This window comes from Megascapheus bottae, chromosome 33, assembly GCF_031878675.1.
Source record: "Megascapheus bottae isolate mThoBot1 chromosome 33, mThoBot2.hap1, whole genome shotgun sequence".
NCBI classification, from domain to species: Eukaryota; Metazoa; Chordata; class Mammalia; order Rodentia; family Geomyidae; genus Megascapheus; species Megascapheus bottae.
The window spans coordinates 9440952-9462955 of record NC_143541.1 but is presented as its reverse complement, the minus strand read 5'-3'; the positions used below and the strand labels follow the sequence as shown (position 1 = coordinate 9462955).

At 56.3% G+C, this 22004-nt stretch overlaps 1 protein-coding gene across 1 annotated transcript; it reads left to right on the top strand.

The window, feature by feature from the left end:
• The first annotated feature begins 3218 nt into the window (after positions 1-3218).
• On the top strand, positions 3219-21831 carry Ruvbl1 (RuvB like AAA ATPase 1). Its single transcript, XM_090323969.1, has 11 exons — positions 3219-3424; positions 5658-5744; positions 9494-9626; positions 12402-12553; positions 14793-14882; positions 15556-15705; positions 16863-16926; positions 18076-18274; positions 19030-19132; positions 21128-21219; positions 21541-21831. The coding sequence occupies exons 1-11, from the start codon at positions 3284-3286 to the stop codon at positions 21698-21700; spliced, it is 1371 nt and encodes a 456-aa protein (XP_090180095.1). The 5' UTR covers positions 3219-3283; the 3' UTR covers positions 21701-21831.
• Positions 21832-22004: the final 173 nt, after the last annotated feature.

The following is a 22004-nucleotide window of genomic DNA, read 5'->3' as shown; positions in this document are numbered from 1 at the left end:
CCGATGTTCTCGGTCCCCCTGGCAGGCAGTCGGAGGGATCTTTTGTGCAGATGTAGCCTCTGCTGGAGGCGCAGTGCACAACTAGGCCGCACCGGGGCTTGAGGGTGTATCGTTGCCCCGGACTGGGTTTCCAGAACTCACGGGTAGACGGGTAAAACGGGCCACGAGGTCAACCTGAAACAATGCTGGCAGGTGGGGCAGTCTACCCGAACCACCTGGACACAAGAGGGGGTGAACAGACCTCCTGGGAGGTGACTGACGATGGGAGTTGGCCCCAAGATGGACACAAGTAACCCAAGCTGTGTCTTTTACTTTGCGTACCTTGGACATTGGGTACCAAATCCATCACTCTCTCTTCTTCATCATCATCTTCTTCCTCTTCTCACCTGTTTATATGTATTTTATTTTTTTAGTGGCCCTGGGTTCTTTTGAAATTAAAAAAGAATCACGAGCAGGTCACTGAACGACCAATCCAGAGCTGCCTCTCACCAGGCCCAAGGTCACTGCACTAGTTTGAAGGAGATGCTCAAGATGTCTTGTCACAGACAGCTGAATGGTCTGGGTTTTATAGCCAGAAACGGGGTGGTGGCAAGGGAGTTTGCATCCATCATCACAGTCTCAGCGGAGGAAGAGCCATGTTTGCTCTAATCACCGCAGCCCTTCATGCATCTGGGTTCCTTCTGGGCCCCAGGGAAAGTGGCCTCAGCCTCGGTGGAAACGTCTGCAGGGCTCTTGGGTTCACTGAAGCTGGTTAGGGAAAGAAGTTTGGAGAAGCTGTCAGAAACCTTCCTCTCCCCTCACCTCCCCACCCACCTCGCCAGTCTTGGGGCTTGAACTAAGGTCCTGGGCTCTGTTCCTGAGCTTCTTTTGCTCAAGGCCAGATCTCTACCCCTTGAGCCACAGCACCACTTCAGGCCTTTTCTCTGTGTGTGTGTGTGTGTGTGTGTGTGTGTGTGTGTGTGTGTGTGTGTGTGCGCGCGCGCGCGCGTGCGTGGTACTGAGGACTGGAACACAGCCCTTTCATGCATGCTGAACAAACACTCTACTGCTAAGCCACATTCCCAGCCCCGGCCTGAAACACTTTGGAATGGAACAGGTGCCTTCAGGTGCCAGGACTGCAATGCCAACAGCTGCCATGGCCTGGTGGCATCCCTGAAGGCCCCAAGGGGTCCGGCAGCCAATCACCCTGGCTCCCAGCATCTTAGCTTACACAACGATGAGGCCCCGAGAGACCACTGTTAGTGGTGTCTAATCCTTGGCCCTCAGCCGCTCACCCGCCCAGCCAGCCGGCCAGTTAACCACACTGCTCCACTGGGCGGCAGAGAAGACGGTGTCTACGCACTGAGCACAGGAGACGACCCTCGAGGGTCAGGGGACAGTGGCGGGGAGAGGAGGACGGCCCCTCAGGGTAAGGGGATGGCAGTGTGGAGAGGAGGACGACCTGTAGAGGGTCAGGGGGAAGAGGAGGAGGAGCCCTCGCGGGTCAGCGTGGGGAGGGGGAGGAGGAGCCCTCGAGGGTCAGCGTGGGGAGGGGGAGGAGGAGCCCTCGAGGGTCAGCGTGGGGAGGAGGAGGAGCCCTCGAGGGTCAGCGTGGGGAGGAGGAGGAGGAGCCCTCGAGGGTCAGCGTGGGGAGGAGGAGGAGCCCTCGAGGGTCAGCGTGGGGAGGAGGAGAAGGAGCCCTCGAGGGTCAGCGTGGGGAGGAGGAGGAGGAGCCCTCGAGGGTCAGCGTGGGGAGGAGGAGGAGGAGCCCTCGAGGGTCAGCGTGGGGAGGAGGAGGAGGAGGAGCCCTCGAGGGTCAGCGTGGGGAGGGGGAGGAGGAGCCCTCGAGGGTCAGCGTGGGGAGGGGGAGGAGGAGCCCTCGAGGGTCAGCGTGGGGAGGAGGAGGAGCCCTCGAGGGTCAGCGTGGGGAGGAGGAGGAGGAGCCCTCCAGGGTCAGCGTGGGGAGGAGGAGGAGCCCTCCAGGGTCAGCGTGGGGAGGGGGAGGAGGAGCCCTCGAGGGTCAGCGTGGGGAGGAGGAGGAGGAGCCCTCGAGGGTCAGCGTGGGGAGGAGGAGGAGGAGCCCTGGAGGGTCAGCGTGGGGAGGGGGAGGAGGAGCCCTGGAGGGTCAGCGTGGGGAGGGGGAGGAGGAGCCCTCCAGGGTCAGCGTGGGGAGGAGGAGGAGGAGCCCTGGAGGGTCAGCGTGGGGAGGGGGAGGAGGAGCCCTCCAGGGTCAGCGTGGGGAGGGGGAGGAGGAGCCCTCGAGGGTCAGCGTGGGGAGGAGGAGGAGGAGCCCTCCAGGGTCAGCGTGGGGAGGGGGAGGAGGAGCCCTGGAGGGTCAGCGTGGGGAGGGGGAGGAGGAGCCCTGGAGGGTCAGCGTGGGGAGGGGGAGGAGGAGCCCTCGAGGGTCAGCGTGGGGAGGGGGAGGAGGAGCCCTCGAGGGTCAGCCTGGGGAGGGGGAGGAGGAGCCCTCGAGGGTCAGCGTGGGGAGGGGGAGGAGGAGCCCTCGAGGGTCAGCGTGGGGAGGAGGAGGAGCCCTGGAGGGTCAGCGTGGGGAGGAGGAGGAGCCCTCCAGGGTCAGCGTGGGGAGGAGGAGGAGCCCTCGAGGGTCAGCGTGGGGAGGAGGAGGAGGAGCCCTCGAGGGTCAGCGTGGGGAGGGGGAGGAGGAGCCCTCGAGGGTCAGCGTGGGGAGGGGGAGGAGCCCTCGAGGGTCAGCGTGGGGAGGGGGAGGAGGAGCCCTCCAGGGTCAGCGTGGGGAGGAGGAGGAGCCCTCGAGGGTCAGCGTGGGGAGGAGGAGGAGGAGCCCTCCAGGGTCAGCGTGGGGAGGAGGAGGAGCCCTCCAGGGTCAGCGTGGGGAGGGGGAGGAGCCCTCGAGGGTCAGGGGGAGGAGGAGGAGGAGCCCTCCAGGGTCAGCGTGGGGAGGGGGAGGAGCCCTCGAGGGTCAGGGGGAGGAGGCCGAGCCCTCCAGCGTCTCCGGTGTCCTCCCGCGCCTGGCCCGGCCGAGCCCTGAGCTCCGCCCGCGCCGGGACCGGAAGCGCCTGCGGGGACGCCGGCCGGGTGCACAGCCGGAAGCCGGGGGGCGGGCTCCGCCGGGCGCTGTTCCGCCGGACGCGGCCCCCAGCCAATGGGGCTCGAGCGCTTCCCGTTTCCGCCAAGGGCGCGCCGGAAGAGGCGGGCCGTGGAGACGCGCCTGGTAACGGCCGCGTGGTGACCGGGTCCGCGGACGCTCGCGCCCGGGGGCTGCCGCCGCTCCTCCCCGCCGCTCCTCCCCGCCGCGCCTCCCCGCCGCCCTCCCCGCCGCGCCACGATGAAGATCGAGGAGGTGAAGAGCACCACCAAGACCCAGCGCATCGCCTCCCACAGCCACGTGAAGGGGCTGGGGCTGGACGAGAGCGGCCTGGCCAAGCAGGCGGCGTCGGGGCTCGTGGGCCAGGAGAACGCGCGCGAGGTGAGCGGGCGCGGGGCCTCGGGTGGGCCGGGTCGGCCCACACCCCCGCCCGCCGCCCCTCGTGGGGCCCCGCGTCGCCCCCTGGCCCAGGACCTGAGGCTGCGGGGCGAGACGACGGCTCCCCAGGCGCCCAGCCCTGCGCGCGCAGCCCCGCGGGGCCCCCGGGCGGGGGGTGGGGCGAGGGAGGGCGGAGGAGGGAGGGCGGAGGAGGGAGGGGGCGGAGGAGGGGGGGCTCTGCTCTGCCTCCCCTGCCACGGCGCCTGGACCTCTGCCGTCCCTTCACCACCGGCCGTGGTGGTGTCAGACGAGGAAGGCGAGGTGCGGGGGTGAGGTTCGCCCTCCCGTGACTCCCCTCACCCTTCTGCTGGGTGCTCTGAGCCCCGCCCGCCTCTGCCGCCACCACCAACACCAACGCCACCACCACCAACACCGCCACCAACACCACCAACGCCACCAACACCACCACCACCAACGCCGCCACCAACACCGCCACCGCCACCAACACCACCACCACCAACACCACCGCCAACACCACCAACACCAACGCCACCACCAGCAACACCACCACCGCCACCACCACCAACACCGCCACCACCACCAACACCAACACCACCAACACCACCAACACCACCACCACCAACGCCACCACTGCCGCCGCCACCAACACCGCCGCCGCCACCAACACCGCCACCACCGCCACCAACACCAACACCACCAATGCCACCACCACCAACCCCACCACCAACACTTCTGCCGCCACCACCAACACCACCGCCAACACCACCAACACCACCGCCAACACCACCAACACCAACGCCACCACCACCAACACCGCCACCACCAACGCCACCACCAACACCGCCACCGCCACCAACACCGCCACCACCACCACCACCACCAATACCACCACCACCACAGCCAACGCCACCCACCGCCACCAACACCACTGCCACCACCACCACCACCCACTGGGTCGTTGCCTCGTTGTAAACATGGGGGGCAGATCCCACACTTTCAGACCAGTATGACAATGAATTTCTGTACGACACCCACACTAAACCGAGATCTTACTTTCCAAAATTGACAGTTCTGCTCATTTCCAGAAATTAAGTATATGTATAGCCAGGTGCTAGTGGCTTTCACCTACGATTAGCCATTCAGGAGGCTGAGATCTAGGCGCGAGGCTTGAAGCCAGCCCAGGCATCTTGATGACTCCTACCTTCAACTAACCAGCAAAAAGCTGGAAGCAGAGGCACGGCTCAAATGGTAAGAGTGTCAGATGTGAGTGAAAAAGCCAAGTGAAAGTCCAGAGTTCAAGTCCTGCACCGTGTGCATACACATACACAGGTAAAATTACGTGCTTTAGTATTGGGACTTGAAGAAATCGGGGCCTCGTACCAGTTTGGCTTTTTCGCCTAAGACTTTGAGCTATGCTTGAGCTATACCTCCACTTCAGGCTTTTTGTTGGATAATTCCTTCTGAGTAGCTAAGGATCCCAAGTGTCGGCTACCAACTCCCTGCTCATAGCCCTTTTTTTTTTTGGTCAGTTGTGGAGCTTGAAGTTGGGACCTAGGCACTCTCCCTGAGCTCTTCTGCTCAAGACTAGCACTGTCACATACAGTCACAGCGCGACTTCCAGTTTTCTGGTAGTTAATTGGAGATAAGAGTCTCATGGGGGCTTTTCTGCCCGGGCATACTTTGAACTTTACATCCCTGGATCTCAGCCTCCTGAGTAGCTGAGTCTCCACTGCCCACAGTTCTAAAGATAAAGCACAGTGATTTCTACCACACGCAGAATAAGATGCTTCCTTGCATTCCCATTTACCTTTACGCTGGTTACAGCAGACTTTCTGTCCCTTGGATAAGCCAGACATCTGATTTGGTTCTGCCCAGCCCTGGGGCTTTGCAAATCAGGTTTGTCCCTGGGCTTCCTCAGATCATAGTCACTGTCCCCCTAGATCTCTCTAGGGCGCGCTCTGTCTCTCCCCCCCCCCCCCCCGTGTGTATATGTACATATATGTCCTTTCTTTGTGGTAGTGATTTCGTGCCGTGTTTGTCTAGCATGAACTGGCACACAAGGCTTGTTTGTCTTTTCTCTACTGCCCAGTCACTACAGCAGGGCCGGTCTCTGGGCCTTGGGGTTAGTTGGCTGAATCGTGTGGGACCAGTCATACAGCAACTGGGTCAAAAAGCATATTATTATTGACTGATTATTTCTTTCCATTGTGTACAGGCATGTGGTGTAATAGTAGAATTAATCAAAAGCAAGAAAATGGCTGGAAGAGCTGTTTTGTTGGCAGGGCCGCCCGGAACTGGCAAGGTACGCGTTTGTCTCATTTTTTTAAGCTACCCATGAGAATGATCCTGATGTCTAAGCTAAATTGAATTCATGGCTTAACTTGTCTTTGTTTAGCTAAACGGATTACGTGTATGTTTTAAAAACTAATACAGTTATGTATCCAAAACCCATGCTTCTGAAATTTAAATTGTCCTGGCCTGCTTCCAGAGAAGGGAGAATGAAGTTCTCAGAGGATCTCACTGTCTCTAGAATTTGTTCTTTAGCTCTATCAAGGCTTCTTTGCATTGGAAACTCATTACTGTTGGCCTAGCTGTCATAAAAGCCTTCATGGTGGCCCTCATTTGAAGGTAAAGAAAATGGGTCAGCATCATTTTTCCAAATATAAGGTTTCTCCATCATTGTATGAGATGAAAAGGGAAAAGAATTGGAGACGGGATTTTTTTTCCAGCATTTAATTTTTTTATTGTTATAATAAAGGTGATGTACAGAGGTGTTATAGTTACAAAGTCACATAAGTTTTTGCCTCTCTGTCTTGCTTCCTTCCCTTCTCCCCTTCCCTCCCTCCCTCCCTCCCCCCCCCCCCTCTCTCTCTCTCTTTCTTTCTCTCTCTCTCTCTCTCTCTCTCTCTCTCTCTCTCTCTCTCTCTCTCTCTTTTTCTCTGGTGTTTGAACTTGGCCTGAGCACACTGTCCCTGAGCTACTGCTGCTTCCTGTTCCTCTTCTTCCTCCTCCTCTTCCCTCCATTCCCCTCCCTCCCTCCCTCCCTCCCATTCCTCCTCCTCCTCCACCTCATTTTCCTCCTTCTTCTTTTGCCAGTCCCGGGGCTTGAACTCGGCCTGGGCACTGTCCTTGGACATATTTTGCTCAAGACCAGTGCTCTGCTACTTGAGTTACAGACCTAACTTTGGCTGAAGAATTGAACCCAGGGTCATGTATGCTAGTAAGTACTCCAGTACTAAGTCGCATTTCTGGCCCATGAGTACATTTCTTTTTGGACAGTGTCATCCCTTTCCTTGCTGTCTCCCAGTTTTCCCTTCCATCTCCACCCACAAGTTCATTTTCAACATAATGTTCAGTGAGTACCATTTCTGTGCTTCTCCTCTTTACCCTCCCAGACATATAAAAGAACAAATAGGACCAAAAAAAAAAGAGAGAGAGAAGGAGAAAGAGAAAACAAAAATAGCAAAAAGAAAAAAAAAAACACTTGTGTCCTCTTTCTGGAGTTCATTTAGATAAATATTATTTGATTGTTTGATATGGTCCGCTGCACAAGGCACTGCACTTGTGTTCCTCTCCCAAATAGAGACAGGATTCTTACCTTCAAGGGACAGCTGAGTCCCTTGAAGAGTGCTGAGGAAGAAGAGAGCCCCACGGAGGAGAGGGTGGTTTCGCATGGCGGAGGAGGCCACGCGTGGAGCTGCAGCTGGGCCTCCACCAGAAGCTGTCAGGGTTGGCACTGCTTCTTGCTCTTCTGAGCTGGGAGGGGGCTTGGCTTGTGGAGAAGGAAAAGGCCTAGGAGAGCACAGTGCAACTTGTTGGGAGGGGGTGGCGCCCGATTCCAAATTGAGAGCTCTTACCTGAGCTTTGCTCATTCACAGGGTCCTTAGCACAGGCCAGCAGGAGGCTCGGCTGGCTGGGTGAAGGCCTGGACTCACCCAGACCTGTCCCTGGCTCTCAGAAGCTGAGATGCACCAAATGACTAAAGCAATCGGTGTAGTTACAACTTTGAAAGTGCCACTTAAATGGGTGGCATAGCTTCGACTGCTGCCGTATAATAGAGGAAGATGTGCTGTGTTTGTGAAAACCTTTCCCCCAGTTCTAGTGTTTGAACACAGGCCCTTCAGCGTGTGAGGCCGTGCTGTGCCTCTGGGCACCCCACAGGGCAGGTGCTCAGGCCCCTGGGGAGAGGTGAGGCTTGCTGCCTCTCACAGGCGGCATTCGCTTGTCCGAGGCATGTGCCACGATGTGCACACTGGCCCCTCTTCCGAGCTTCCTCTGTCCAGAGTGTCCTGTGGAGAAGCCCCTCGAGGAGGTGTGTTGCTGGCAGAGAGGCAGGTCGTGTTTATGATGCTGTCCTGGTTTTGAAGGTCACAGCCTACCTGGGTAGCTCCTGCGTGCCGTGCACGGTCTCCTGCCGCTGCCCTTGGCATGTGAGGAGTGGTGTGGGGTGGGGGAGGAGCGGGATCTCTGGGAAGGCTGAGCCAGGGTGGAGAATGTGTGTCGAGAGCAGCGTGACTTCTGCAGCTGAGCAGGCAGTGAGGACGACCGGCCCCGGCCAGGCCTTCCCGTTCCTCAAAGGAAGCCGAGAGCCGAGGTTTCCCAAATGTCAAAAGCCAGCAGCCAACAGAGCTGGTCAGAACCAGTGTAGTGGCCACTGGCTTGCTCCTTGTGACCTAACTACCACTTGAGTACTTGCACTGGACAAGCACTAGAGATCTGCCTGAGTTAAGGTTACTTACACTGAAAAGTAGTGACAAAATTAGGACCCAAAGCCAGGTTCAGCCCCACAAGCCAGTGCTTTTTGAATTGTGCTATATGCTGATTCCTGACCAGGTTTTTCTTCTCAACCACCACCGAAGGGCATGGCAAATAAGACCCAAGGGTCAGTGTACGGCAGGCAGCACATACCTGTAATGTCAGCTGCTCAGAGCCAAGGTGAATGTGGTAGGGTGGTGGTTCAGGCTGGCTCCGTAACTTACATTGTACAGAGCTACCTAGCATGTATAAGGAAGGCTCTGAGTTAAAACCTTGGTACTGCCAAAAAAAAAAAAAAAGAAAGAAACTATCCAACAGGCACCTTAATGGGTCCTCTCAGAGTTCACCGTGTCCTTAGGTCTCAGGCTTGCCTTTTTCCTTCTGCCTTCCCTCCCCCTCCCCCTAGCTCCCCTCCCCCGCCAGTGTCTTGGAAATTGACCTACACATGTTCTTATTTCAGAGCTGAGGAAAGATGAACATGGCATTCAAAGGCCATGGCATTTCCCAGCCTGTGCCAGCTTTAAGTATTTCCTTCAGGCTTGATGTGCAACCAGACCTCCGTTACATCTGGTTTTGTTCTGCATCTGCCAGATGGAATTGTCTTACCAACTATTGATTTGTAGTTGACAGTAGGGCATGTTAAGTGTGACTTCTTAGGACCAATTATAGCTCCAAAATCCTGCCTAATGTGTCAGTCTTCACTGCTTGTGAGGCACTTAACACACAAAATCAACGTCTGGCAGTTATTTCCTTCATTTGTAGACTGTGATGTCTCCCTTATTAAAGACAACAGCAACAAACCCAGTGCAGCATCTCAGAGAGCCCAGGGTAGTGCTCTGAGCAGGAAACTCAGATCCTGTGTTGAGACCAAGGAACAATGTTGACGCTTGCCCCGGGATTGTGGGACACGAGCTCTGGAACGCTGTGCAGCTGTGGTGAGAGCAGAGCGCAGCCGTCACAGTGCAGCCTTCTAGACAGTGGAGCCAGGCAGTGTTGCTTCACCTGGGTCTCGGTTTCCTCCTTTGCAAACAGGGAGAACAGCAGTAACATCTACTTAGGAGGTGAGGGTCACATGAACACTTAAGGGTGGGCCAGCACGGAGCGAGGCTCAGCGGGTGACAACTTGTAAGTATTGGGGTGCCAAAAAATGCCAGTTACTGTCTCAGTTGATGTGTCCACAAAATCCCTCTGTGGTGTTAACCAGGAGGCCTGGACATGGCTCTTCCTGACTGGGGATGAGCCTCGCACGTGTTTGCAGTGGCTAACCGGGCGTGTCTCCATTTGTGTCCCCTCTAGACAGCCTTGGCTCTGGCCATCGCTCAGGAGCTGGGTAGTAAGGTTCCCTTCTGCCCGATGGTGGGCAGCGAGGTCTACTCGACCGAGATCAAGAAGACCGAGGTGCTGATGGAGAACTTCCGCCGGGCCATCGGTGAGTGACTGTCCCCGAGCCAGGCTCCAGTGAGCGTCATGAGCTCACACTCAGCCCTGGCTGGGCTGGGATTGGGGAGGATTGAGAGAGAAGCTGAGACTAACCAGCAAAAACGCCACAAGTGCAAGTGTGACCGGAATGGTAGAGCCGTACCCTCGAGCCGACAGAGCCCAGCCAGAGCCAAGATCCTGAGTTTAAGCCCCATCGTTGGCACCCAAAACAGAACAAAACCTTTTACTACTTAAGAGTTGGGACAGATCCGACCCCTGGGTACGAAAGTAGGGTTTTTCCACGTGATGAAAATAAGTGTGGGTTGGGTTGGGTGGACAGGCTTGAGATCAGGCTGCAGCTTTCAGCAGTGGAGCGTGCACTTGACGTACACCAGATCCTGAGTTTGACCCCCAAAAGAACACGCGGCTGTACAGGGATTCTTCTGGTAGTACTAGGCCTCACACTAGATAGAGGCCGCGCTCTGCCTCTTTGAGCCTTGCACCTGGCCTTTTTCTTTTTATTTCCTTCTCCTTTTTTCTTCTCTCTTTCCTCTTCTTTTTTCTTTTGTTTCTGAGACAAGATCTCAAATTCAAGGCTTGCATTGAAGTTTCCAGGCTCAAGTGCTAGGGTTACAGGCCTGGGCCTGGCTGCCAGTGCTCTTTTTTTTCCCCCAATGTACTTGTTTTATTTATTTGTTTTGCCAGTCCTGGCTCTTGAACTCAGGACCTGGGCGCTGTTCTTGGGCTTTCTCAAGGCTAGGCTGTACCACTTGAGTCACAAGACCACCTTTCCATGTATGTGGTACCTAGGAATTGAACCCAGGCCTTCGTGCATGTTAGGCAAGCACTCTATACTCCCAGCCCCCAATGCTCTTTTAATGGTAGAAATGACATCAGTGATATCAGCACTGCTTCAAATATCTAAATAATTTGGACACTGTTTTCTGACATGTACCAAATAGGGCAAAGCTGGTTTTCATGTGGGCACAGGCACTTGGATTGCTAAAGGCAACTTTAACGCTTTGAGATTTGAGAAAGTGCTTCTGAAGGGAGGGTAGTGCGTTTCTTCAGATGGCAGCAAGACACAGAGAGATTGCTTGATCCTAGAGCAGAATGAAAGGGCAGGTCATTGACTCTCCATAGAAAGGAGCCTTGTCCGTCTCCCAGTGCCTCTGAATTCTTGTGAAGTTGGTGGAGGGGTGAGGAGGAAGCCGTGAACGGCCAGAAACGAAAAGCCAGGAGTCTGTGCTATTTCCTTGATGTGATGAAGGTCGCTGTCAGATTGAGAAACCCGAGCCAGTGGATGAAACCTGCGTCGTTTGTGCTGTCGTTGCCAGAGATAGCACCAGTTCAGCCCCTTTCCTGGCTAACAGCCGGCCTCATTGTCTGCCGCTTCCCCACCTGCCTGTCAGCACAGAGCGACTCCTCAGCGGATGTGGCACTAGTGAGCGATAGGAATGCCTTTCTGCCCCTCCTCAAGAAATTTCATGTCACAGTTGTCTGACAGTAAATATAGGCAAGGTGCCGTCTGGAGGCATTTTATCTCTGGGATATAATAGGTTTGATTAAAGTTCACATTTTAAAGTACAGAATTTTCCAAGTTTATCACAGTTTTCTGATATGCTGTGTTTACAAAGTTTTTGTCTTGATACTTAACGAGTGAGATTTTTGGAAGGTAAAAAATGCAAAGTGTGTCTTTTGGGGCTGTTCCAAAACCTCCATTAGTAGGCTATCAAGTGGCACGTGTGTAGATTGAAGCTTCTCCCTGGAGGAGCTGGAAGCCTGTTCTTTTGTTTCTGGGGTACAGCAAGCAGCTGGCTCAGTCAGAGAAGTGGTAAGATAGGCAAGGTTTTCAAGTGGGAAGTAATGCCATTGTGGCCTTGTGCCACTGGGCTATGTCCCTGTTGGCGGCACCCATGTGGCTGGATGGCGCCAAAGCCACGCCCGGGCTGGCTGTGAGGAACAGCTTGTCACCCCTGCCCCAGCGCCCCCTCTCGCAAGGAGAGTAAAATTCTTAGCTCGGGCTGCACTCAAAGACCCTCCAGTGCGGCTGAGATTTGGGACAGCTAGGGCCTGAGGAATTGCGGATGTGTTTTCATGAGTGACTCAACCTCTGGCTGTGAGCCCCACAATGGCACATCAACACATTTCCTGTCATTTTGTGAGCACTTTCACAAGGTGCACAAAGCATATGTGTGGCTAGATCATGTAAAGTGGAACCCATGTTGCCAGTACTCCAGAGTGCCAATCATGGGGCTTCCTTATTCAGGTTCTGATAGTCTTGATTTCTAGTGCAGTTGTGCCTGCTTTTAAACTTCAAGTAAACATCATCACAGTTTTATTTTCTTAGGTGCTTGGCTTTTTTGTCCATATACATGTGCGAAATAAAAGAGGAAAACTTCAGTGACTAGTGATGATCGCTGTTTTAGAAATAACAGGAAAGCCCTGTTTCCCTCGCCCTTGCACGTCAGTGGTTGAGCGTTGCAGGGATGCCTGCCTTAGAAAATGCTTGTGTGTCTTTGTGGCCTTGGGACACTGGAATGGGTGAGAATGGATGCTAGATTGACCACACAGGTCAACTTTGTCCTCTCAACAGTGTTGAGCCCTGTAGCTTCTATGTCAATATGTCTATTCTAGACTTGAACCTAAAGAGAAAGTCCTTTTAAAAAGATGAAGTAAAACCACTTTTCCCCATTTCTCAATAGTACCTCCAGTTTGCACGTATGCATTTGCATGTCCTTTCTTTTCCCCTGAACATACTCAGTCAAGGCTGACTCTCTTCTAGGGCTGAGAATAAAGGAGACCAAGGAAGTTTATGAAGGAGAAGTGACAGAGCTAACTCCGTGTGAGACAGAGAACCCCATGGGGGGATACGGCAAAACCATCAGCCATGTGATCATAGGTCTGAAGACTGCCAAAGGCACCAAGCAGCTGAAGGTGAGTCACGGCAGCTCGGGGCTGTGGCCGTGGAGCCAGGCCCGTGTCCCCTCCACTGGAAGGCAAGAGCCTGCTGGCTGCGGGTCTGTGCTTTGTGTGCCTGTAAGTCTCCAGTAGCCAGGCGGGCGGGCGGGCAGCAGGGTGCCTCGAGAGAGCCGGGGGCACTGAGAGATGGAAGCACGCACGCCCTGGCTCTGAGCAGCCATGACCGTGCACAAAATGTGTGGCTCGGGTACAGAACTGATGACTTCCTGGGTGGTATCAGGAGAGCATGGTGAGAGCTTCAGTGAGAGGACGGGGCCGATTGGGGGGAGAGGGCAGGCAGAGTGGGTTGCAGGCCTCGTGGATGGTTACTGTTCTGTGGTGAGAAGTAGGTGGCATGACCAGTGTTCCTCTCTGGCAGTAGTCGCTAGGCCCTGGGCTAATGGCTTCAGCATGTACTGCATGTGGTCTCCCTCAGTTTACAGACGAGCAGACAGGCTCATAAAGAGGCTGGACAGCTGGCCTGTGGTCCTTCCGCTAGTCGGACACGGGCTGGGTCCTAACTATTGTGCGCTCTGCCCTCCAGTTGTCGTGTGACCTCTGGGTGTCATTTGAGCTCTCTTGAGACTCAGTTTTCTCATCTATAAACTGCCATGGAGTGGCCATATAATATCTCCGTCTTTACCCCGTATTCCGTCCTACAATTTTATGGTTCTTTGGTTCTGTAAGGTTGTTTCTTGGTCACAGCTTTATGGGGATCATAAAAATGTCACTTTGTCAAAGAGCCATTTTTCTTTTTCCTAACTAGATTTTCATCTCAGGGGCTTGCGTGGGCAAATAGTCTCTCTTACACCCTCATCACCTCCATCCGTACTCATTCGATTTCTTAGTAGGCATGCCACCTCTACAGTAATGACATGTTCAGGCAATTCATTTGGGAAATTAACCACTATATAAAATGCTTGAGGCCTAAAGAAAGTATGCTCTTCAGTGTACTGCACGTTAAAACAAGGCATGCAGTTTGATTTAGACTTTTCTTTCTTTCTTTCTTTTTTGGCCAGTGCTGGGCTTGAGCCCACAGCTTTTGCACTATCATTGGACTTTCTCAAGGCTAGCGCCCTACCACTTGAGCCACAGCACCACTTCTGGCTTTTTCTATGTATGTGGTACTAAGGAATTGAACCCCGGTCTTTGTGCATGCTAGGCAAGCACTCTACCACTAGGCCACACTCCCGGCCCCTGATTCAGACTTTCCGTAAGGGCATAGTGCAAAAGTATAAAAAAAGGACTTCTAGCATCCATACAAGACCCTGGGGTGGAAGGACCTCAGATACCTGGTGACCGTTTAGGCTTGCCCGATGCCTGTGAAGCCGAGCCAGGAGAGGGGTCATGCTGGGGTCCTCGCTGCCGTCCTGTGGGCCAGCCGTTGTTCTGCAGAGCCTCTTCAGAGCCTGAGCCTGGCTTTGCAGCCGCTACTCTTCAGTGGTGGCGTTGAGATGCAATGGCAGTAGAACTTGCTCCTCTTAGGCATGCGGTTTAAAGAGTTCACGCATCTAGTCACACAGCCTTCACCACCATCCTGGGTGAGACCCGTCCTCCGTCAGAAGCCTCACGCCACACTCAGTGGCGTCTCCATCGTCCCAGCCCTTGCTCTGGCTGCCACCACCCCCCTTGCTTTTCTGTAATTCCCTTTGGGGGATACTTCATCTACATAGAAATCACACGTGTGTTCTTTGGGTGTTGTTTCTTTCACCAGGCCCTCATTCTTGTTCTTTAATTTTTTTCCCCACCACAATCATGTTAGGTAACATGGACCTCCTTGAAGTTGGGCCCAGAGAAACTTGGTCCCTTAGAGAGGAGGCTGCTGGAGATGTGTTGTCCCAGTGAGTGGCCTGTGGTGGCGCTGGCCACAGTGTGCCCTCACTTCCCTGAGAGTCCACAGCCAGGGCTGGAGGGAAGGCTTGGACAGCGCTGGCTGGCCGGGGTGTGGATGGGAGTGCCAGGCCTCAGGGCTGCCTTGTGGAATGCCAGCCTGTGGGAAGCGCAGTGCCAGCGGATGTCTCCGCCCTGCTGCAGGCTGGGAAGTCCAGGGAGAGGAGGCAGTGCCTGCACGCTCTTCCTTCTGTCTGCCACGGTTTCTGCCTCGGTTTCTGCCTGCGCTTGCACTTTGGGTCCCTCACCCCAGGCTGCTGCTGCCCAGGTCCGGGGGGGAGAGCACACCTACTGCCCCGGTCACCCTGCTTTGTTTGTTTTTAAGCTGGACCCCAGCATTTTTGAAAGCTTGCAGAAAGAGCGAGTGGAAGCTGGAGATGTGATTTACATTGAGGCCAACAGTGGGGCCGTGAAGGTAAGGCTTTCCTTGGGATAGGGGGCCTGGCTGCTGGGTGTGTTGAGAAGAGAGGGACTGTGCCTGGCTGGCACCTGTGCTGCTGCCAGGTGTCCGAGAGAGCAGTCCTCCCTCATGCATAGGAAAGTTTGCTCCCCTTTTTCTTTGTTCTGTAACCTCGTCCGTCCGTTAAGAAAATACTAAAACCTGTTTGGAGGGGAAGAAAGGAAAACAACCTTAGTCATTTTCAAGATGATGTGTGCTGTGTATTTAATCTTCCTTTTATCTCTTTGGTATTTGCTTCCCAAGATATATGCATGTGAGAAGAAAGGCGGCATTAGGTGGCATTCTTTCTCTATCTGATTTCCAGTGTCCTGTGCAGTGTTCCTCACTGTTTAATGGATGAGCATAATGCTTCATATCTGCAATAAATCACCACCTACGATGGAGTCTGAGCTGCTCCTCTCTCTGTCTCCACTTAATCTACGGGACTTGCCCTTTATCAGGACTTGCACACCGTAGAGAGAAACAGAGAGGGAGCAAACTCTTGGAGAAAGTATCTGGTGTCTCCGGCCGGGAGCTTGAGCAGCGATGAGCAGATAGCTTCCCTCCGCCGGGCGGGTTTGGGGCATGGGCACTCTGCTTTTTGGGGAGCAGCAGGGCACACTCACCAGGTGCTCGTGTTTCTCTGCAGAGGCAGGGCAGGTGCGACACATATGCCACCGAGTTTGATCTTGAAGCTGAGGAGTATGTCCCCTTACCAAAGGGGGACGTGCACAAGAAGAAAGAAATCATCCAGGATGTGACCTTGCATGACCTGGACGTGGCCAACGCCCGGCCCCAGGTACTGTGCGCCCTTCCAGCGCCTGCAGGCTTGCTTTGTGCCCTTGCAGCCACCTCTGTGGCAGCAGGTCCTTTTCTGTCGGTGGTGGTCAGCAATTACCATGGACATCAGTGCGCGAGCTGCTTTGTTCCCGTTCAGAGACATCAGTCACAGATGGCTTCCTGTACTTGGTTTCTTGTCCTGCGAGTAGGTTGGCACAGCACCAACAAGCTTCCACATGACTCCTCCCCAGACCAGGCTCCTGGCACTGAATGCCTAGGGGTTAGTGGCCGAGGGCTCAAGTGTTCTGCGAGCCCTTGTGCAGGACTTCAGAACCCTGCGTGGGGTTTACCTCTGCTGGTCTGATCCCCCCCAAGCCCTTGCTGCTTGAGCTTTGAGCCGGAGCTGTTTCTGCTCCTCCAGACAACGCCTTGTCTAACAAACAAATGTCACTTTGTGACATTTCTGAGACATGTTCACTTTATTTATTTATTTTGCACCAGTCCCTGAGCATTTTTGCCCATGGCTAGTGCTCAACTTCTTGAGCCAACCGTCCACTTCTGGAGCTCATGCCTGGCCTGGCTTTGCAGCACACCCTCGGATCTCAGCCTCCTGAGTCCTCTGCAAGCATTACAGGCATGACCACTGGTACCTGGCGTAGAACTGTAGGATTCAGAGACCAAGCTCAGTGTTCACTGTGGGCCAGTATTCACTGGTCACTCGCAGGGAGTGGCCGTGGGTTTTCTGAAGCCTGGTCTTGGAGGGTCTGAGTTCCCTTCCCCCAGCAGGGCTGTTGTGAAGCTCAGAGGTCAGTGCTCTGGCAGCATTCGTGCTTAGCTGGTCCACTTAAGTGAGCACCTCTGTGTCACGGGTCTGCTGACCACCCAGTGACCGCTGGATGCTGGGGAGGTGACGAGGTGCCAGCAGCACCTTCCTTTCCATTTTGCTGTCAGGCACTGCAGGGAGATGCTCATTAGCAAGTCAGCCATTCCAGAACCGTCCCCGAGGGAGGGTGTAGGCCGGGGCGGGGCTGACGAAGAGGAGCCCCGGGCACAGTGCCCTGGTTTTTCCACCGGGTGCCTAGTTCAGCTGGCATTGGAGCCTGTTGGAGGCAAAGGCAGGAGGCTTTCACAGCCTTCGGGGAAGCAGACTGACCACCACGCTCTGCACTTCCACAGGGAGGGCAAGACATCCTGTCCATGATGGGCCAGTTAATGAAGCCAAAGAAGACGGAGATCACAGGTGAGTGACGCACAGGCAGAGCCCACTGGGGGGCTCACGGGGCTCGTACCACCCGTTTCTGGTCCGTTAGGCTCAAGAAGTGTTATGGGGCTGTGCTGTCACCCTGGCCAACAGTGGGCAGTTCTGCTGATGCCCATAGCTCTGCAGGAGATGCAGCTACTCCCTCTAGGACTTAGAGTTCTGCTTCTCCCAACTTTTTTAACTTTGATTTTATTTTTTGGCCAGTCCTGGGGCTTGAACTTGGAACCTGAACACTGTCCTTGGACACTTCTTGCTCAAGGCTAACGCTCTTACTACTTGAGCCACAGCGCCACACCTAGCTTTGTCTGTCTGTGGTACCAAGGAATTGAACTCGGGTCTTAGTGCACGCTAGGCGAGCACTCTACCACGAGGCCACACTCCCGGCCCCTTCTCCACAACTTTTGTGTCCTCTTTTGCCTCATTACCACCTACAGCTGTGAACTGGAATGCGAGGTAGACATTGTAGCCACCGTGACCTTGGAGGTTTCTGCCATTAGAGCAGTGAGACCTCTGTCAACTGAGTGGCCAAGGGCACACGCCATGTGTGGTGGCTTCATGTGTGCCCTCCTTTGACAACTGCCGCCTGACGGCTGTGGTTAAAGACTTGATGAGCCAGCTTCCGCCTGGTGACACTGTGGAGCCATTTGCAGAGTGAGGGCTGTGGCCTGGAAAGTTGGAGACCTGCTCAGGGGCCCCAGGCTGGCTTTTATCCAACCTGCCTCCCTCTCCCTGAGGATCCAGCCCCACTTGATTGAAGGTTAATTAACCTACGCCTTGTCAGAGGGGCCACCGTAAAGGGTCATTCACTGAGTACTGGACGGGAACATTTGCATATGAAAACTCACATCAGGAAGGGCTCCCACACCTGGAGTCTCGGCTGTGTGTGGGCTGTGGGTGGAGATGATAAGGCGGAGCAGACCGGCGGGCTTCCTGTGCAGAGCCTTGTCAAGGTGCAGTGACAGTCTTCTTCAGGACGACTGCCAGCTTGCTGGTGGTGGTGTGGTGCCATGGCTCCTGGTGGGCCCGGCAGCCCTGAATGGAGCCTGGGGGGGGGAGGAGGCCCCGCCCGGGCCCTGGAGGAACCTCAGGCCCACCCTGGGCCGGGCTGCCCCTGCCTGCCTCCCCCAGACAAGCTGCGCGGGGAGATCAACAAGGTGGTGAACAAGTACATCGACCAGGGCATCGCAGAGCTGGTTCCGGGGGTTCTGTTTGTGGACGAGGTCCACATGCTGGACATCGAGTGCTTCACCTACCTGCACCGCGCCCTCGAGTCCTCCATCGCGCCCATCGTCATCTTCGCCTCCAACCGAGGCAACTGCGTCATCAGGTGAGGACCTCGGCCCCGCCAGTGCTCCCCGCTTCACAGCAGCAGCGGCGGGCGGGCGGGTGGGCTCCAGCGGCCTCCGCCTGGTCAGCCAGGCAGCCTGGGCCTTGAGGATGGCCTCGCTCGCAGCAGGGAATGAGGACACGGGGCAGGCAGCCATCCTCCCCACCCCCGTGCCCTGGGCCTGACGGACAGCTGAGTGTGGGCCTGTCCCGACTCCCACTGTTCCGAGGTGCAGCAGGCACCTTGTTGGGTTCCAGGCCTTGCAGCCTCATCCGTCAGCTGGAGGAGGTGCGCACAGTAGCACAGATTGACCACCTGACTGGTAAAATATTGCAATTAATAGTGGAATAAGCTTCCGGGATTCAAGAACAAGTCTGTAATTTGAACCGAAAGGTAACGATTAACGTTTTTTGTCAGTCCTGGGGCTGGAGCTCAGGACCTGGGTGCTGGCCTTGAACTTCTTTTGCTCAAGGCTAGCACTCTACCCCTGGAGCCACAGCGCCACTTCCGGCCTTTTCTGTGCTTGTGGCACGGAGGATGGAACGCAGGGCTTTGCGTGCCAGGCGAGCGAGCACTCCACCACTGGGCTCCCGCCGGGACGAGCTGTGCTGTGGGGACGCAGGGCTGTTGCTGCCCCGTGCCCGAGGGTCCCCTCCAGGCCCTCCCTCAGCCCAAGGGAAGGCTCTGGCCTGCTGAAGGGCTGCTGAGAGCTGGGTGGGTGCTGTGGATCTGTGACGAGCCGCTGTCCCCGGCAGGGGCACGGAGGACGTCAGCTCTCCCCACGGCATCCCCCTGGACCTCCTGGACCGCGTGATGATCATCAGGACCATGCTGTACACCCCCCAGGAGATGAAGCAGGTGAGCCTCCGGCCTGGGCGCCCGGGGTCCAGGCTGGGTCCTGCGGATAAAGGATGGCTTGCTGACGGCCGTGGAGGAGGGCTGTGGTGAGGGGCACTTGACCCTCCAGGGTGTCGTGCCTGCTGGGCCCCCGACACCTGCCTGTCACCTTGGCAGGCCCGGAAGCACTGGCTGAGACCAGGCCCCAGGTCCACCAGCACTGTCGCCAGATGTGCTCGCGCTCCGAGTGCTTGTGGCTAGCGCTGAGTGCACACGGGCCGAGAGGCTTGAGGAGCGGAGCACCCCGATCCTCAGCTTGCTCTGCTACCGGGGCCGGCGCCTGAGCCTGAGCTGTAGGGCTGTCCTAGATTCACAAGGCAGCGGACCTTAGCGCCTTAGGGCCTGCTCCCTCTGTGCTGCCTCCAGGCTCCACGCTTCAGAGGACACCGTGGTTCTGTAGCACTGGTGTAACTGTAGAGCCGGAGGCACAGAGGCCTGGGGCGCAGCAGTTAACCGAGACCTCTCGGAGGGCTGGGCCGCTGGGCCGGGGCGGCCTCTGCCAGGGCGTCTTGCCTGTGACCCTGGACCCTGGCTTTGCTGCAGGCATCACCCAGGCATTCTGCCGGACCCTAGGACAGCGGTTTATACAAAGCAGCTCACCACACCGAGTGTCTCCAGTGGCACCTCGTCACTGACCCCGCAGGCTCTTGGCTTGTGAAGGGGGCGCCCCTGTGCTGGCCCTGAGGACCTGGAGGGCGAGCCTCAGTCGGTGCCAGCTGGCCCGGGTGAAGTCGCTGTCAGTCAGCGTCTGCATTTCCCTTGAGGCTTGGAGGGGCTTGGGTTGTGTTCTGAGGATGGAAGAGAACCCAGAGCCTCACAGAGGCACCTTAGGAGCGTGCATGCTGGATCCCCTCCCAGCACCCCCTGGAGCTCGGGGGAAGTTGCAGGGGACATTTCTCTGCAGGACCTGAGGCTTCAGCCATTGCGGACACCCGTGGTCAGGTGGATCCAGGAGCAGGCCTTCGTCTTCTAGCTCGTTATTTTGTTTGCTGGCCTAGCGCCTGTTCAGTGGCTTACCTGGGCTCCTCTGCGTGGCTGTGCTTAGCTCTCATCCCGATGGTGTAGCCCTGGTGCCAGGCTGAGTCCGCAGAGCACTGTGTGGGGTTGAGTCCTGCATCGGGTGGCGTGGCTGGCCACATCCTGCGGCGTTGGCGGCATTGGCGGCCCCTTCAGCTGTGCCCTCCCCTGCTCACTTTGGCGAGCCCTTCCTGCCTACAGGCACCAAAGTCTGCTGTCCCACAGAGAGCTGGTGGGCAGGGCCGCCCCAGAAAGCCTTGCTTCTCATTTCCTCACCTCTCCAAAGGTTGGAGCCAGGACTCCATGTCTCCTAGTTCCTGTGCCTCTGTCCTGGGTGTGTTTTTATGGCTTTAATTTAAACGAGGCTTCTTGATATCTTGTTTACGAAGCTGCCAGAGTGAAAAATTCCTGTATTATATGAGGCTCGAAGTCCTCGAGTTATCTCAGCTGCACAACACACAGCGTCATTATCCTGCTGGCCCTTATCACTCAGTGCTGGGCCGCCTGCGAGACCCCTGCCACTGCAGAACAGCACGGCTGCCGCCCGCAGCTTCGCCAGGGCGCATCGCCACAGGCACCCTCCCCGCCGCACTTGAGATGGCTCAGCAGTGATAGAGGGACTGGTAGCTCTCAGAGCAACTTCTGTGATTTACGTAACCCGTTGTATTTATCAAGCAAATAAAAGTGTCTGTCTTTCTGACTGCTCCTGTGCCATGGGGGAAGGTTAGAGCCAGGGCCCCAGGCCAGTCCAGAAGAGGCCCCTGGGCTGGAGCATGGGAGGTGAGAGGCTGCCCTGGGGACAGTCAGAGGAGCCTGCCCCGGGACTGCTGGCAAGCTGCAGCCACCACCTTCCTGTCAGCGGCCAGGCGGGGTGGGGTGGGGGGCGCCCTCTGAAGGTGGACTGGCCTCTGGTAACCATGTGCTTCCCCCCTCCCAAAGATTATTAAGATCCGAGCACAGACGGAGGGCATCAACATCAGCGAGGAGGCCCTGAACCACCTGGGAGAGATTGGCACCAAGACCACTCTGAGGTGAGGGGAGGGCTGAGCCTGGCAGAGCTGCCTGGGTGCAGGAGGCTGTACCTGCACTTGCTGGCCTGGGCCGTAGCCCTGGTAAGGCTAAACCTTTTCCCCGGGTTTTCATGCCTTTGTGTCGGATGCCTTGAAGAGGAACCTTCTCCACTGGGGCTTTGGGTGCCCGGCTGGAGCCCCTGTCAAGTTCCAGGGGAGGGGCGCCCTGTCGTGCTGGTGACCCCTGGCGCTCGGTGGACAGGCTGTGCTGACGCCATGCTGTGCTGACGCCATGCCAGGCTGCCGTCTGCCTGGCTTCACCGAGGCCTCTGCCCACCGCAGGTACTCGGTGCAGTTGCTGACTCCAGCCAACTTGCTGGCGAAGATCAACGGGAAGGACAGCATTGAGAAGGAGCATGTGGAAGAGATCAGCGAGCTTTTCTATGACGCCAAGTCCTCCGCCAAGATCCTGGCCGACCAGCAGGATAAGTACATGAAGTGACTGCCCGGGCGCTCCTTCCCCGCCTGGCATGCGGGCTCTCGGCAGATCCTGTAAAAACACGTTATGACACATGTGAGGTCCTGGGGTAGATCCCTGGTACAATTTTTAAAGAAAAAAAGACATAAATTCCAGGACCCTTGTAATTCATGGCACGTTGTGGAGACTTTGGGGAGTCCCCTTACCCTTCCCCCTCCCTGCGGACCCCCACCCTCCACGGTCACTGAGCGACCACTTCAGCCCCATTTCCTCAGCTTACCTGAAGTCCTTCCTCTGCCCCGCATCTCGTTCAGAGCATGAGGCTGGC